The 14,429-nt window shown below is 46.5% G+C and overlaps 1 protein-coding gene across 21 annotated transcripts in view; it reads left to right on the top strand.

The window, feature by feature from the left end:
- The window catches only part of LOC101938901 (zinc finger protein OZF-like), a 55,215-nt gene that overhangs the window by 14,853 nt on the left and 25,933 nt on the right, over positions 1 to 14,429 (top strand). For 18 of the 21 annotated variants that reach the window (XR_010593144.1, XM_065569712.1, XM_065569726.1 and 15 more), the window contains 3 exons: positions 1,905 to 1,986; positions 5,787 to 5,913; positions 14,053 to 14,166. Coding sequence is in view for 19 of the 21 variants with exons in the window: in XM_065569712.1 (XP_065425784.1) it covers positions 1,905 to 1,986; positions 5,787 to 5,913; positions 14,053 to 14,166 (323 nt within the window). In the remaining 2 variants the exon portion in view is untranslated. Of the gene's footprint in view, positions 1 to 1,904; positions 1,987 to 4,532; positions 5,663 to 5,786; positions 5,914 to 7,239; positions 7,831 to 7,908; positions 8,028 to 8,741; positions 9,311 to 14,052; positions 14,167 to 14,429 lie in introns of those variants that run through there. The other 3 variants (XR_010593145.1, XM_065569725.1, XM_065569719.1) reach the window with 3 other exon arrangements.

The following is a 14,429-nucleotide window of genomic DNA, read 5'->3' as shown; positions in this document are numbered from 1 at the left end:
GTCCCCCCAGCCAGCCCCAGACCCCTGGTTGAGAACCACTACCTTACACCATGAATCACAGCAATATTCAGGTTACTGCCAGTCATAGAATCATAGAATATCAGGGTTGGAAGGGACCTCAGAAGGTCATCTAGTCCAACCCTCTGCAACTAGTCAGATATTAACCCAGGCAGCAACTCACAAGCATTCAATAAAGTCTAAACACATTCTTACAATTCTAATATCTGTTTTAACAATACTAACACAGGTGAGTCAGACAGATTCCAGCTGTGTGTTTGTCCATATTCAATTAAGACATGGGGGCTTTTGCAAGAGCTAACACCTCATCTGCCAGTGTCACAGGCAGAGATGGTGTGTCTAGCCTCTTTTTGCCAGAAGCTGGGAATGGGTGACGGGATGGATCATTTGATGATTCCCTGTTCTGTTCTTTCCCTTTGAAGCACTTGGCATTGTCCACTGAGCTAGATGGACCATTGGTCTGACGCAGTGGGCTCTTCTTATGTTCACAGTCTCTGAGGCATATCTACTCATTTGGAATCACTGTGGAGCCACAGAAAAAGCTAGGTATGCTGAGGCAAGAAGGCCCAGTCTCAGCGCCCTTGAGTTCACGCTTGTCAAAAGCTAAAACTAGGCCCAGCCCTTGAAAGGGGGCACTCCCAGGAGAGACTGTATAAAGGCTGGAGCATCAAACAACTTTGTAAACCTGAGAGAGCTGCCTTGGGGACAATGACAGGGAGAATCCCCCAAAGTGACTTCTTTGATTCTGCTCTTCTCTGGCCTTTGGTTCATAGAATCATAGAACTGGAAGGGACCTCAAGAGGTCATCTAGTCCAGTCCCCTTCACTCAAGGCAGGATTAAGTATTATCTGGACCATGCCTGAGAGGTGTTTCTCCAGCCTGCTCTTAAAAATTCCCAATGACGGAGACTCCACAACCTCCCTAGGCAATTTATTCCATTGCTTAACCACTCTGACAATTAGGAAGTTTTTTCCCTAATCTCCATCCTAAACTGCCCTTGCTGCAATTCAAAGCCATTGCTTCTTATCCTATCCTTAGAGGTTAAGAAGAATATTTCTCCCGCATCTTTGTAACAACCTTTTATGTACTTGAAAACTATTACCATGTCCCCTCTCAGTCTTCTCTTCTCCAGACTAAACAAACACAGTTTTTTCAATCTTCCCTCATAGGTCATGTTTTCTAGACCTTGAATCATTTTTGTTGCTGTTCTCTGGACTTTCTCCAATTTGTCCACATCTTTCCTGAAATGTGGCACCCACAACTGGACACAGTACTCCAGTTGTGGCCTAATTAGTGTGAAGTAGAGCAGAAGAATTACTTCTCGTGTCTTGCTTACAGTACTCCTGCTAATATATCCCAGAATTATGTTTTCTTTTTTTTTTGCAACAGTGTTACACTGTTGACTCATATTTAGCTTGTGATCCACTATGACCCCCAGATCCCTTTCCACAATACTCCATCCTGGACAGTCATTTCCCATTTTGTATGTGTGCAACTGATTGTTCCTTCCTAAGCGGTGTACTTTGCATTTATCCTTATTGAATTTCATCCTATTTACTTCAGACCTTTTCTCCAGTTTGACCAGATCATTTTGAATTTTAATCCTATCCTCCAAAGCACTTGCAACCCCTCCCACCTTGGTATAGTCCACAAACTTGATAAGTGTAACAGAGAGACTGTTATTGGGAGGGTGTCACCATGTCTCAGAGGGTTACACCCTGGTGGGAGGGGGCTAGGCCTGTTCTGGAATAAGGTCACTCTGTGCTTTACAGTGTGGCAGAACCTAGAAAGTCCATTAGCATGGAAAAATCCTGGGGGGGAATTGCATGTGGAATGGATGAAAACCCCATCTGAATTCTCTCACATTGCCCTTCTCGTCCTGTCAGGCTACAGAATAACATCCACGTTTGCTCCACATCATCCCATCCTCCCAAGGGGAAGGAAATGGCTGCAATGGAGCTGGCTCAGGTAAGAGATTATCACGGAGCTGGTGGTGGGCTCTGCTTGGAGGGAGAGGAGCAATAAAGGCATAGGAAGGTGGTAGCTGCTACACGTAGTGGTAGGCAGGAAATAACAGGATGTGACAAACCCTCTGAGACTTGTGTAATCTAGGGTGTCATGGGTTGTCACCCCCAGGGTACAGTCTCGGGGGCTTCTGGGAACCGCTGTGCCCTCTAACCCTCAAGCTGGGCTGGCCCTTCTCACACTGCTTTGCTGGAGATTCAGTCAGCCTCTCCAGGCTCTGTTATCACCCAACACGAAAGCAGGTGGTGCCATACACCCAACTAAGCTACCTGAGTGCTTTACCTAAGCCACTCAAGGACAGATAGAAGACAACAGCCAATTTCCCAGCTCCCCAACCTTGCACACTTGCTGTAGTATAAATTCAGAATGATACCATCTTATAGTGCACTGGGCTCTCTATAATGTAATCTCATTAATATAATTCACCTTCCCCTGGATATGGGAAAGATACGCACAATAAGCTTGTGCTAACCAATCTCAGATTTTCTCCAGATATTTCACTCAAAATACTTAACACTGGTTAAGATAAAGCATAAAACAAGTTTATTAACTGCAGAAAGATAGATTTTAAGTGATTATTGTTAGAAGAATAAAGGAGCAGGTTAACCCAGAGGCAGATATGAGTACAGCCTTCTTTATTGCGATACTTGTTCCCCTCGACCCAATTGTCGAGTAAGCACTGCATTAGTTACATCACACTCCTTTTATCTCAGTTAGTATGTACACGCCTACATCCATTACAACACCCTGAAAACTCTTATTAAATAATAGAAACACCCATACTGTTAGTATACTCACACCTATCTATTATTCATAGGATTATGCATGTCATACAGACATTTTTACCTTGAAAATACAGTTCTTTGCATTAATGTGTTGCTACAAATTTTCTTAATCAGCAGTTCTCAGGGGATGGAGGAAGGGGCAATGAGCAGTTCTCAGGGGAGGGAGGAAGGGCCATAAGCCAGGGCTTGTTTATGTAGCTGGGAATGGAAAGGAGGGGGAGATAACATTTCTTTTACTTTCTTTCACACAAAGGACATTCATTCCGACAACTAGATTTCTCATGTAGCTGCATCCTTATCAATTCTTACAAGCAACAGGGAAAGGAAAAATATGGCAACTTACTTAGGCTACATCTACACTACAGGGGGGAGTCGATTTAAGATACGCAAATTCAGCTACGTGAATAGCGTAGCTGAATTCGACGTATCGCAGCCGACTTACCCGCTGTGAGGTCGGCGGCAAAATCAACCTCTGCGGCTTCCTGTCGACGGCGCTTACTCCCACCTCCGCTGGTGGAGTAAGAGCGTCGATTCGGGGATCGATTGTCGCGTCCCGATGGGACGCGATAAATCGATCCCCGAGAGGTCGATTTCTACCCGCCGATTCAGGCGGGTAGTGTAGACCCAGCCTCATTAAACAAAGAATTACTGCCTGCTTATGCCTCTATCCCCTAATGCCATGTCAGCACATTAGCAGTTCCCAGCTCTTTTACTTAACCCTAACATATCCCAACAATTATAAGTGATAGCAAACAGATTAAAGCAGATTACTTAGCAAATAACCAAAAACTCAAACTAAGCCTAACACACTAGATGGATAGAATTTGAATTAGCAATTTCTCACCCTGACTGATGATACAAGCAGTCCACTAAGTTTCCATACACAAGCTAGAAATCCCTTTACCCTGGGACCAGCACATCCCCCAGTTCAGTCTTTGTTCCTCATGTGTTTCCAGGAGTTTGCTTGTGTGGGGAATGAGGCCAAGAGATGATGTCACACCTCACCTTATGTAGCTTTTCCACATGGCGGAACCCTTTGTTCCAAACTCAGTTCCCAGTTCAATTTGTGGAAAAATAGAGGTAACAAAATGGAGTTCAGTGTCATGTGGTCTCGTCACATGCCCTAGCATGCCCTGCTGTGTCATAGTAGCCATGACTCATAGGCTGGCTGAAACATTCACAGGAAGGCTAAGCTCTTCCACGGTCCATTGTCTTTGTTGATGAGCCATCAGCGCTGTCTGGCTTCTTCACTGTTAGTGCAAGGCTAGTTGTGGGTGTTACCCAGAGTAAACACATTTGAAATACAGATACATAAGTCAGTATCCATAACTTCAGATACAAACATGATCTATGCACACAAATAGGATAATCCTATTCAGCAAATCATAACTTTCCCAATGATACCGCACATGACACATCTTGCACATAATGCATCATAATTATGACTTAATCCTATTATGATCATACCACTATACTGAATATGAGGTGTAGTGTCAGAAAGGGCCTAATTTCAAGGCACAGGAGTTGGGAATGGAACTTCCCCTCTTTGTGGAACAGGAAATAGCCCTCCAGCCAGGGCTGGGAAAACTTCCCAGACTCTGAGTGCTGGAGCCCAAATCTATTGACACTTCATTAGTTACCACCACCCCCAATCTTTGTGGCAACTGCAATCTTTATTAATGATGATTTTATATTCTCTTCTAGGTCATTGATAAGAATGTTAAATAGCACAGCGCCAAGATCCAATCCTTGCGGGAACCCGCTAGAAATAAATCCACTCGACCATGGTTCCCCATTTACAATCACAGTTTTTAATCTATTTAATGTATGCTGTGTCTATTTTGTATCGTACTAGTTTTTTAGTCAAAATATTGTGCTGAACTAAGTCATATGCCTTACAGAACTCTAGGTATATTACATCAATAATATTAGCTGCAACCAAACTTTTGATCTCATCCAATAAGGATATCCAGTTAGTTGGATAGGATTTATTTTCTCTAAACCTTTGTTGATGGGTACTAATTATATTACCCTCCTTTAATACTTTATTAATAAATCCAGTATTGGCTACTCCATTATCTTGTCCAGTATCGATGTCAGACTGACACTCTTGTAATTAGCTGGGTCATCTCTTTTACACTTTTTAAATATTGGCACAGCATTAGCTTTATTAGAGTCTTCTGGAATTTCCCCAGTGTTCCAAGTCCTAATTAAAATCAACATTAACAGTCCACCACGCTCCTCCACCAGGCCTTTTAAAACTCTTGGATACAAGTTATCTGGACCTGCTTGTTTAAACACGTCTAATTGTAATACCTGCTGTTTAACGTCCTCGTGAGTTATTGTTAGAATGGAAAGACTGTCGACGTCAACATCTTATGATATGAGTTACATCATCTGTTTTTCTCCAAATCCAGGAGAGAAATATTTATTGAAAACTTTTACCTCTTCTGCATTATTTTTGATAATTCTGCCATTTCCGTCTAGTAATTTACCACTACCATTGTTAAGATTAATTTTGTACTTAATATACTATTAAAAACTTCCTTTTTATTTTCATTGATTGGTCATTGATTTCTTATAGCCAGTCTTCTACAATTCTGACCTTCGCACTTATATTCTTTACTATTGACTTCCCCTTTCTTCCATATATTTTATTTGGAGTGTGTTGGGATTCCTACCAGGGAGCCACCAGCAGGGTCCAGAGACAACCCCATCTCCTATATTAAGCTCTGGCTAGTAGGTATCTGAAGACCCTGCCTCCGTCTGTCAGCTGGGAGACACAACGGTTTTCTCTTTCTACCCTCTGATGCCTCCTGGCTGCTCTAAGCAAGGTGGGGTGGAACTCTGTTAAGATGTGCCTCGTGACATTTCCATTTACCTGGTGCTGCTGTTCCGTGAATAGTGGGATTGTAACTGGGGCAGCAGGTACTGAGTGTTGGACTCTTTCTCTTTCAGGGGTCGGTGACTTTCGAGGAGGTGGCTGTGTATTTCACCAGGGAAGAGGGGGCTCTGCTCGACCCCACTCAGAGAGCTCTCTACAAGGATGTCATGCAGGAGAACTATGAGACCGTGGTCTTTCTGGGTAAGGAGTCCTGTCCCCTCCGTTATTAGAAGCTGTGAGGTCTCTAAAGAACCTGAGTAGTAATAACTTTATACCTTCATTCGTCATACAAGTTTTGACAAGTTTCCTTGCCCATCTATTTTTTCCTTATCTCCCACCTGTTAGAATAATTTTTGGAGATTTGCCTTTTTGGTGCCGTCAGTCATTTAAAAATTGCATTTAATGTATCCTTATTGGATACATTAATAACTACAGTTTTCATGCCTTTTCCTTATTTTAAGAGGAAAATATGCCACCTGTAGAATTCTAAATTGAGTAAATAGGTCGATGACTGATGCATGGCTTGTGTGACAGTCAGATGAGCTCGTCTTTTGATAGGAGAGCGTATAACGTTGCCATTCAGGACCCCACAGGTGAAGGGAGAACAGAGCCGTGCAAGGGGAAGAGAAGAGGGGGAGTAGATAATTCTGGGGTGCCAGGAAATGGTGAGAGTGTGTGCAGGGTGAGAGCTTCGAAGCAGCAGAGATAGAGGAGGTAGTGAGAGACGAGGAGGGAACACAAGAAGCCCCAAGGTGCCAGAAGGTGGTGACGACTGAGAGTAATGGGAAGAAGGGGAGGGGAGTGTGAAGGAAGGGCACCCAGGAAGTGGACTGGGTGGGTCAGTGGAAAGGAGGAGAAGTTTTGGGATCTACAGCTGTGGGTGATCCCAGACATTTAACCCTGAATCCCTACCCAAGTCTTTTTGCTTTAGAGTCTACACTCCAGTTTTATTTCTGTTGTTTCACTTCTTTTTACATTCCCACCCCAAATATTATTATTTTAATTCTTGACCTCCCTCTCTCACTCATTACGCCCCTCCCCATATAACCTCCCCATCTCTGTGCACAGCAACCCTGGCTACCGTTCCTGCATTCCTCCCTCCCATAGCAGGGCCACTACCCAGACACAAATGGGCACTTTTTACACCTCTAAGGCCTGGTCTACACTAGGAGGTTATGTCGAATTTAGCAGCGTTAAATCGAATTAACTCTGCACCCGTCCACACAACAAAGCTATTTAGTTCGACATAGAGGTCTCTTTAAATTGATTTCTGTACTCCTTCCCGACGAGGGGAGTAGCGCTAAATTCGCATGGCCATGTCCAATTAGGGTATGTGTGGATGGAATTCGACGCTAATAGCGACGGGAGCTATCCCACAGTGCACCACTCTGTTGACGCTCTGGACAGCAGTCCGAGCTCGGATGCTCTGACCAGCCACACGGGAAAAGCCCCAGGAAAATTTGAATTCCTTTTCCTGTCTGGCCAGTTTGAATCTCATTTCCTCTTTGGTCATCGTGGCGAGCTCAGCAGCACTGGCAACGATGCAAAGCTCTCCAGCAGAGGTGACCATGCAATCGCAGAATAGAAAGAGGGCCCCAGCATGGATTGATCGGGAAGTCTTGGATCTGATCGCTGTGTGGGGCGAGGAGTCCGTGCTTTCGGAGCTGAGATCGAAAAAACGGAATGCAAAGATCTACGAGAAGATCTCAAAAGCCATGACGGAGAGAGGATACAGCCAGGATGCAACGCAGTGCCGCGTGAAAATCAAGGACCTGAGACAAGGCTACCAGAAGACCAAAGCAGCAAACGGACGCTCCGGATCCCAGCCCCAGACATGCCGTTTCTACGAGGTACTGCATTCCGTTCTAAGTGCGGCCGCCACCACTACCCCGCCACTGACCGTTGACTCTGATGATGGGGTATTGTCGACGGCCGCTTCCTCGGAGATGTTTGAGGATGGGGAAGATGAGGAAGGAGATGAGGAGGACGAGGCAGTCGACAGCGCTTACAACGCTGATTTCCCCGACAGCCAGGATCTCTTCATCACCCTCACAGAGATCCCCTACCAACCCTCCCAAGGCATTAACCCTGACCCTGAATCAGGGGAAGGATCAGTCGGTAAGTGTTTTAAACATGTAAACATTTATTTTGATCAGAACAGGAATGGAATATTAACAATGGGTTTTTCATGATTAGTTTGCCCTAGGTGCTCTACTTTTTAGTCCTGGCCAGTTCAGCTAGTGGAAAATTCTGTCAATATGTCTGGGGATAGAGCAGAAATCCTCCGGGGACATCTCCACGAAGCTCTCCTGGAGGTAATTTGAAAGCCTTTGCATCAGGTTCCTGGGGAGAGTGGCCTTATTGCATCCTCCATGGTAGGAAACTTTTCCGCGCCAGGCTAGCAGCAAGTACTCCGGGATCAGTGCCTCGCACAGCATGGTGGCATACGTCCCTGGTTTTTGCTGACATTCACGCAGCATGTGGTCTTTCTCTGTGTTCGAAATCCTCATCAGAGTGATATCACTCATGGTGACCTGCTTTAAATTAGGGGAATATTAGTATTGGGACTGATTGCCTGTTCCTTTACATAACTGTAATCGGCGGTTTACAGCCACGCGGTGGAGGCGGGACAGAGGCAGCATACAGGGATCTTTCCCAGGGACATCCGCGAGGGGGGTGGGACAGGGGCAGAGTTCATGCTGGCCGGATTGCCAGCAGCAGGAACTGGCCAACGCTAGGGGCATTGCTTTGAATGAAAGGAGGGCACTGCTATAAATTAAGCTTTCAGCAGCCAAAAATCTACGGCTTACCCTGTACGCCTGCTACCTGAATTCCGCTGTCCTGCCCCGATTGTGTGATCTGTACTACAAGACCCCAGGCACTGAATGGGAAGGCTGAAAATTCGACCTTGTCCTGAGTGCGCATGTAATAGGTGCTGTGCATGGTCTTGTTCACAGAGAAAGACTATGTTCATTGTTCACAAAAATGTATCTTTGTGAGGCATTCACTCCCTTTTTCCCATCCTACAGCTGTGAGTGTCTCCCAACCTACCCCGGCATCCCCCTCCCAGAGGCTGGCGCAGATTAGGCGGAGAAAGAGAAGGACACGGGACGAGATGTTCTCAGAACTTATGGGCTGCTCCCGAGCTGAGGCGGCACAGCAGATCCAGTGGAGGGAGAACATGTCGCAATACCAGCGATCACACAGCGAACGGGAGGACAGGTGGTGGCAGGAAGACCAGCAGGCGACTCAAACGCTGCTTGGACTAATGAGGGAGCAAACGGACACGCTCCGGCGCCTTGTAGATGTTCTGCAGGGCTGGAGGCAGGAGGACAGAGCCCTGCTGCAGTCTATCTCTAACCGCCCTCCCCCGCCACAAAGTCCCATCCCCCCCTCACCCAAAGTCTCAAGAAGGAGGGGCAGCAGGGGCCATGAAAACAGTCACTCCACCCCTGCAGACCGCTCAAGTACCAGAAGGCTCTCATTCCCAAAGTTTTGATAAGTCCTTTCCTTCACTCCAAAAGCACCTCACCCAAGCCCCCGTCCCAGTGTCATCCCCTAACTGTGTAGTTGTTAATAAAAAGTACATTTCTGTTAATTACTGTTTCCGTCATGTTCTTTTAGAGGAGAGTGTGTTTGAAGGGGGGAAAGGGGGCCGGTAATTGGAGAGGACAGTCACCTTTACCAGTGTACAGACACGGGAGCAGGTTCAGCAGCAGGTCACACACACATTGCAGTCACTAGGCACCCTGGTCAGTCTGGGAGGTGGTTTTCATGTTCTGGGAGGGGGGGAGGGAAGGGTGGTTACAGATCTTATGCAGCGGTCCTTAGCCTGGATGACAGAGCCACGCAGCAGGGGATCTGTAACCGTCCTCCCCTGCCACAAAGTCACACAGCCCGCACACACAGAGTCCTGAAAAGGAGGGGTGGCAGACTCCGTTGAAACAACCAGTCCACCACTGCGGACCGCTCTAGGAGCAGGAGCCTGTCATTCCTCAAGTTTAGAAGCATCCTTTCCATCCCTACACCCGCTCCCCACCACAGTCTGGATCCCAGTTTCAACCCTTTACCACAAAATCCTTAATAAAGAAAATGGTGTTAATGAACAAAGTTCCATTTATTTTATTTTTAAAGGTGTGTTGGAAGGGGGGCAACGGGGTGAAGAGGGTATGTAACTGGAGAGGCTAGTCAACATTAAGTGGCTAAAGAAATGGGGGCAGGTTCAGCTTCTCTTTAAACAAACTTAATAGTCACAGGTTACCCTGCTCACTGTGGAACCTAGTTTTCAAAGCCTCCCGGATGCACAGCGCGTCCTGCTGGGCTCTTCTAATCGCCTGGCTGTCTGGCTGGGCGTAATCAGCAGCCAGGCGATGTGCCTCAACCTCCCACCCCGCCATAAACGTCTCCCCCTTGCTCTCACAGAGATTGTGGAGCACACAGCAAGCTGCAATAACAATGGGGATATTGGTTTCACAGATCAGAGCGAGTCAGTAAGCTTCTCCATCTCCCCTTGAGACGTCCAAAAGCACACTCCACCACCATTCTGCACTTGCTCAGCCGATAGTTGAAGAGTTCTTTTTCACTGTCCAGGGCGCCTGTATAGGGCTTCATGAGCCAGGGCATTAGTGGGTAGGCTGGGTCCCCGAGGATCACTATAGGCATCTCCACATCCCCAACAGTTATTTTGTGGTCTGGGAAGTAAATACCTTCCTGCGGCCGTCTAAACAGACCAGAGTTCCTGAAAACACGAGCGTCATGAACCTTGCCCGGCCATCCGACGTTGATGTTGGTAAAACGTCCCCTATGGTCCACCAGTGCTTGCAGCATCATTGAAAATTAGCCCTTTTTGTTAATGTACTGGCTGGCCTGGTGGTCCGGTCCCAGGATAGGGGTGTGAGTTCCATCTATAGCCCCACCGCAGTTTGGAAATCCCATCGCAGCGAAGCCATCTATGATGACCTGCACGTTTCCCAGGGTCACTACCTTTGAGAACAGTAGCTCAACGATTGTGTTGGCTACTTGCATCACAGCAACCCCCACGGTAGATTTTCCCACGCCAAGGTGGTTCGGGACTGACCGGTAGCTGTCTGGCGTTGCAAGGTTCCAGAGGGCTATGGCCACTAGCTTCTGGATAGTCAGGGCTGCTCGCATCCGGGTGTCCTTGCGCTTTAGGGCAGGGGACAGCAACTCACAAAATTACAGGAAAGTTCCCTTACGCATGTGAAAGTTTCTCAGCCACTGGGATTCATCCCAGACCTGCAGCACTATGCGGTCCCACCAGTCCGTGCTTGTTTCCCGGGCCCAGAATCGCCGTTCCACAGCATCAACGTGACCCATTGCCACCATGATGTCCACGGCGCGGGGTCCCGTGTTTTGCGAGAGGTCTGTGCCCCTCTCAGACTTAATGTCCTCACCGCGCTGCCGTAGCCTCCTCGCCCGATTTCTCAGCATCTGCCTCTGAAAAAGGTGGATGATAAGGTGCGAGGTGTTGACAATGGCCATAACTACAGCGATGGTCGCAGTGGGCTCCATGCTCGCAGTGCTGTGGTGTCCGCGCTGTCACTCATCAGAAAAGTGCGTGAACTGATTGCCTGCCGGCGCTTTCAGGGAGGGAGGGCGGGAGTGACAGTTGAATGATGGCAGTTACCCAAAACCACCCTCAACACATTTTTTTCCCCAGCAGGCATTGGGGGCTCGACCCAGAATTCCAATGGGCAGAGGGGACTGCGGGAACTGTGGGATAGCTGCCCACAGTGCACCGCTTCCAATGTCGATGCTTGCCCCGTTAGTGTGGACTCACAAAGTCGAGTTACTGTTCTTACTGTGGATACACACACATTCAACTTTGTAATATCGGTTCCACTAATTTGATTTAAGTAAAATTGAACTACTCTCGTAGTGTAGACATACCCTAAGATTACATATTGGGGTACAACTTGCCCTTGTACATGGCCTCTCAGGTATCAGGCCTCTACCCAGCCCCTCTCTATGGGTAGGGACCCACATGCCTCTCCTTTTTGACCAGGGTTTGAGGATTGCAGCTTGTCCTCCACTGTGTTCACTGGACTAACATCCAGTTCCTGTGCTTTGCTTTCTCTCCAAGGGCTGTGAGCAGTGTGTGTGTGACAGAGGTGGGAATTTTGGTGATACTTCTATGATGCCAATACATACCTCAGTTTCCCTCTGTGATTGGTATTGCTATGATTATAAAGAGGAGGAGACATGAGGTGTTTTGTCACATATCTGTCTTGGAGTGATATGAATGGGTCATTAAGGACAAGCTGAGACCAACCTACATCAATAGAATACCTGACAGAGACAAGGGAATAATTCTCACCTGTCCATGGGAAGATCTCAGCTTTGCTGAGTGAAGCATACAGGACTCGTTATGTTTTTGGGAGCAGGAAGAATTGGGTTTACAGATGCAGGGAGCTCTACCGGAGCAAAGACAAATGGACAGGCAAAGTGAAAGGAAACAAAACTGTTTTTAACAGCAGAATGGCTCAAGAGCATTGGCCAGTACGGACTATATTGTCTTCTCTGCATCTCTGTCCTAATCTAAAGACTTTCTAATGCTGTGTTTCAGTTGACTAATAAACCCTGCTGTATTTTAAGTCTGCGCAGTGTCACAACAAAAACTTGCTGAGGTGCATTGAAGCATGAATGAGGAACAGTCTCTGAACAGGAGTGTAGTTCAGCTGGACCTGCTGGGCAGAGCTCACAGGTTGAAATACGAGTGTTGAAGCCAGAGGCTCAGGTGCTAAAGCTACATGGCCTATCCTTGTGGAAGAGTGGAACCCCTTGGGGGTCTAGCATACTCAAGGGGCACCTCCCAAGGACTGTTTAAAAGCCAGGGCATTGCACAGATCCTATGCATCCATGACAGTGTGCCAGAGGTTAAGCCTTATGGGGAAAAGATATAAAACAAGAAAAGGATCTAAATGTGTATTTACCATCACCCCCTCATCAGTCCTCTTGGGAATCCCTCATCAGTTACAAAGTGTATTAAAACCATTCTCTAAGGCTTACCTCTTGGTTATCAGGTCATGTCAGTTTTGTTAGAGGGCTTTCCCTTCACCATCCCACTTCCCTGGTTCTTGTCACACAGATTGCAAGCAGCAAAAGACCAGAAGTCTGAAGTGCAGATAATGCAATGTTTATTGGGGTTAGTTTCCAAGCAAGCATATTCCAAAGACCTTCACACCAGTCGGGTTTATCTCTATATGCCGATAGAGTCTGTTCCACAGTGTTCCATTCCCAGCTCTGATTCCGCAGAGCGTTTACCCCGTGTCCCCCTTCCAAGCTCTGACACCGCAGAGCCTTGCCTGTGTCCCTGTTCCCTATTCCCGTTCTCCCCTTAACAAACATGATTCCAATTTCCCTCCCCCCGCTTGTTTAACACCAGTTTATATAGTAATATTCTCAGCTATACCTTAACCAATCATTGTACTGAAATTTAACTAACCAATCCTAACATATTGTAACATAATTCTCTAACCAATTATATCCCACTACCCTAATTAACTTACAACTAAAAAAATTATTTATACAGCATGACAGAAACAATTAGAGAACAAGACAGATTAGCAATAGAAAAGTGGGGGACATAAAGATAAAGCAATACCGAAATGAGGGTTTCACAACCACAACCATTGATAAGTGATTTCTTGCCAGACAGGATGCTATCAAACTAAGTTTTCTTTAACCATCTTAAGATCTGTTTCTTTATCTGGTGGTGATGGGCACTATCAGGACAGGATTGTCTTCCTAACAACTCAATACCACCTTATTTCAATGTGACTGGTTTGGGATGTGTGCTTATGGCTGCCCCTGCTGCTTAGCCAAAGGCCTTAGCCTACGAACAAGGCCTCAGACTATCCTAGTGAGAGAAGGCCCATACACAGGCAGACTGTGATTTTGATTCTTTGTTTATACCCCTGTCACTAGCTAAGTGATAAAAATACACCTAAGTTCTTAAAGTATAGGCTTTACAGGCAGGTCTGAATATATCTATATTCTAACAGTGGGTTCTACCCCTTCCCCCATTTTGTGTCTGTCTTGTCTATTTAGATTGTAAATTCTTCAGGGCATGGGCCATCTACTATTCTGTGTTTGCACTTTGCCTAGCACAATGGCAACCCAGTGTGAGTTGGTCCTTAGGCACTAAGGTAATGAATATGATTTATAATAATAATAACTCTCCTGCAACTTCAAGCCAAGGAAGCTGGCCTTGGGCTGTTACTGCTTAAAAATGAGCTGGGGTTAAAACCATGGAATATTCTTTGTGAAAAGTATCCCACAGATTCCACAGACCTCCCTTGTTTTCTTTGCCTTGAGCAGGGTTTCCAGTTTCCAAACCTGAGGTGATCTCGCAGCTGGAAGGAGGGGAAGAGCCGTGGGTCCCAGACCTCCAGGGCTCTGAGAAAGAAGTGCTCCCGAGAGCTGCCTACACAGGTGAGGAATTGGTTAAAACAACTAAAAATCTGTCCGCGAATACAGGAAACAATTGGGATGCCCTACAAAGACCTTGTGAGCTCTCCAAGTTCAGGATTGTTCCTTGCAGATATGGAATCATTAGGCAGAGGTCACTCATGGCTTCCCACCTATACTGACTGACAACTAGCAGCAGATCCCTCCCCAATGTAGCTTCCTCCAGAGTCTTCTGGTGAGATGTGGACCAAAACTGAGCCCTTCCTCTCTTCTCTGGGGAAAGGTTT

This window comes from Chrysemys picta, chromosome 16 (genome assembly GCF_011386835.1).
Source record: "Chrysemys picta bellii isolate R12L10 chromosome 16, ASM1138683v2, whole genome shotgun sequence".
Taxonomy (NCBI): Eukaryota; Metazoa; Chordata; order Testudines; family Emydidae; genus Chrysemys; species Chrysemys picta.
Note: the sequence above shows the minus strand (reverse complement) of the source record. Positions and strands in the feature narration are given on the sequence as shown.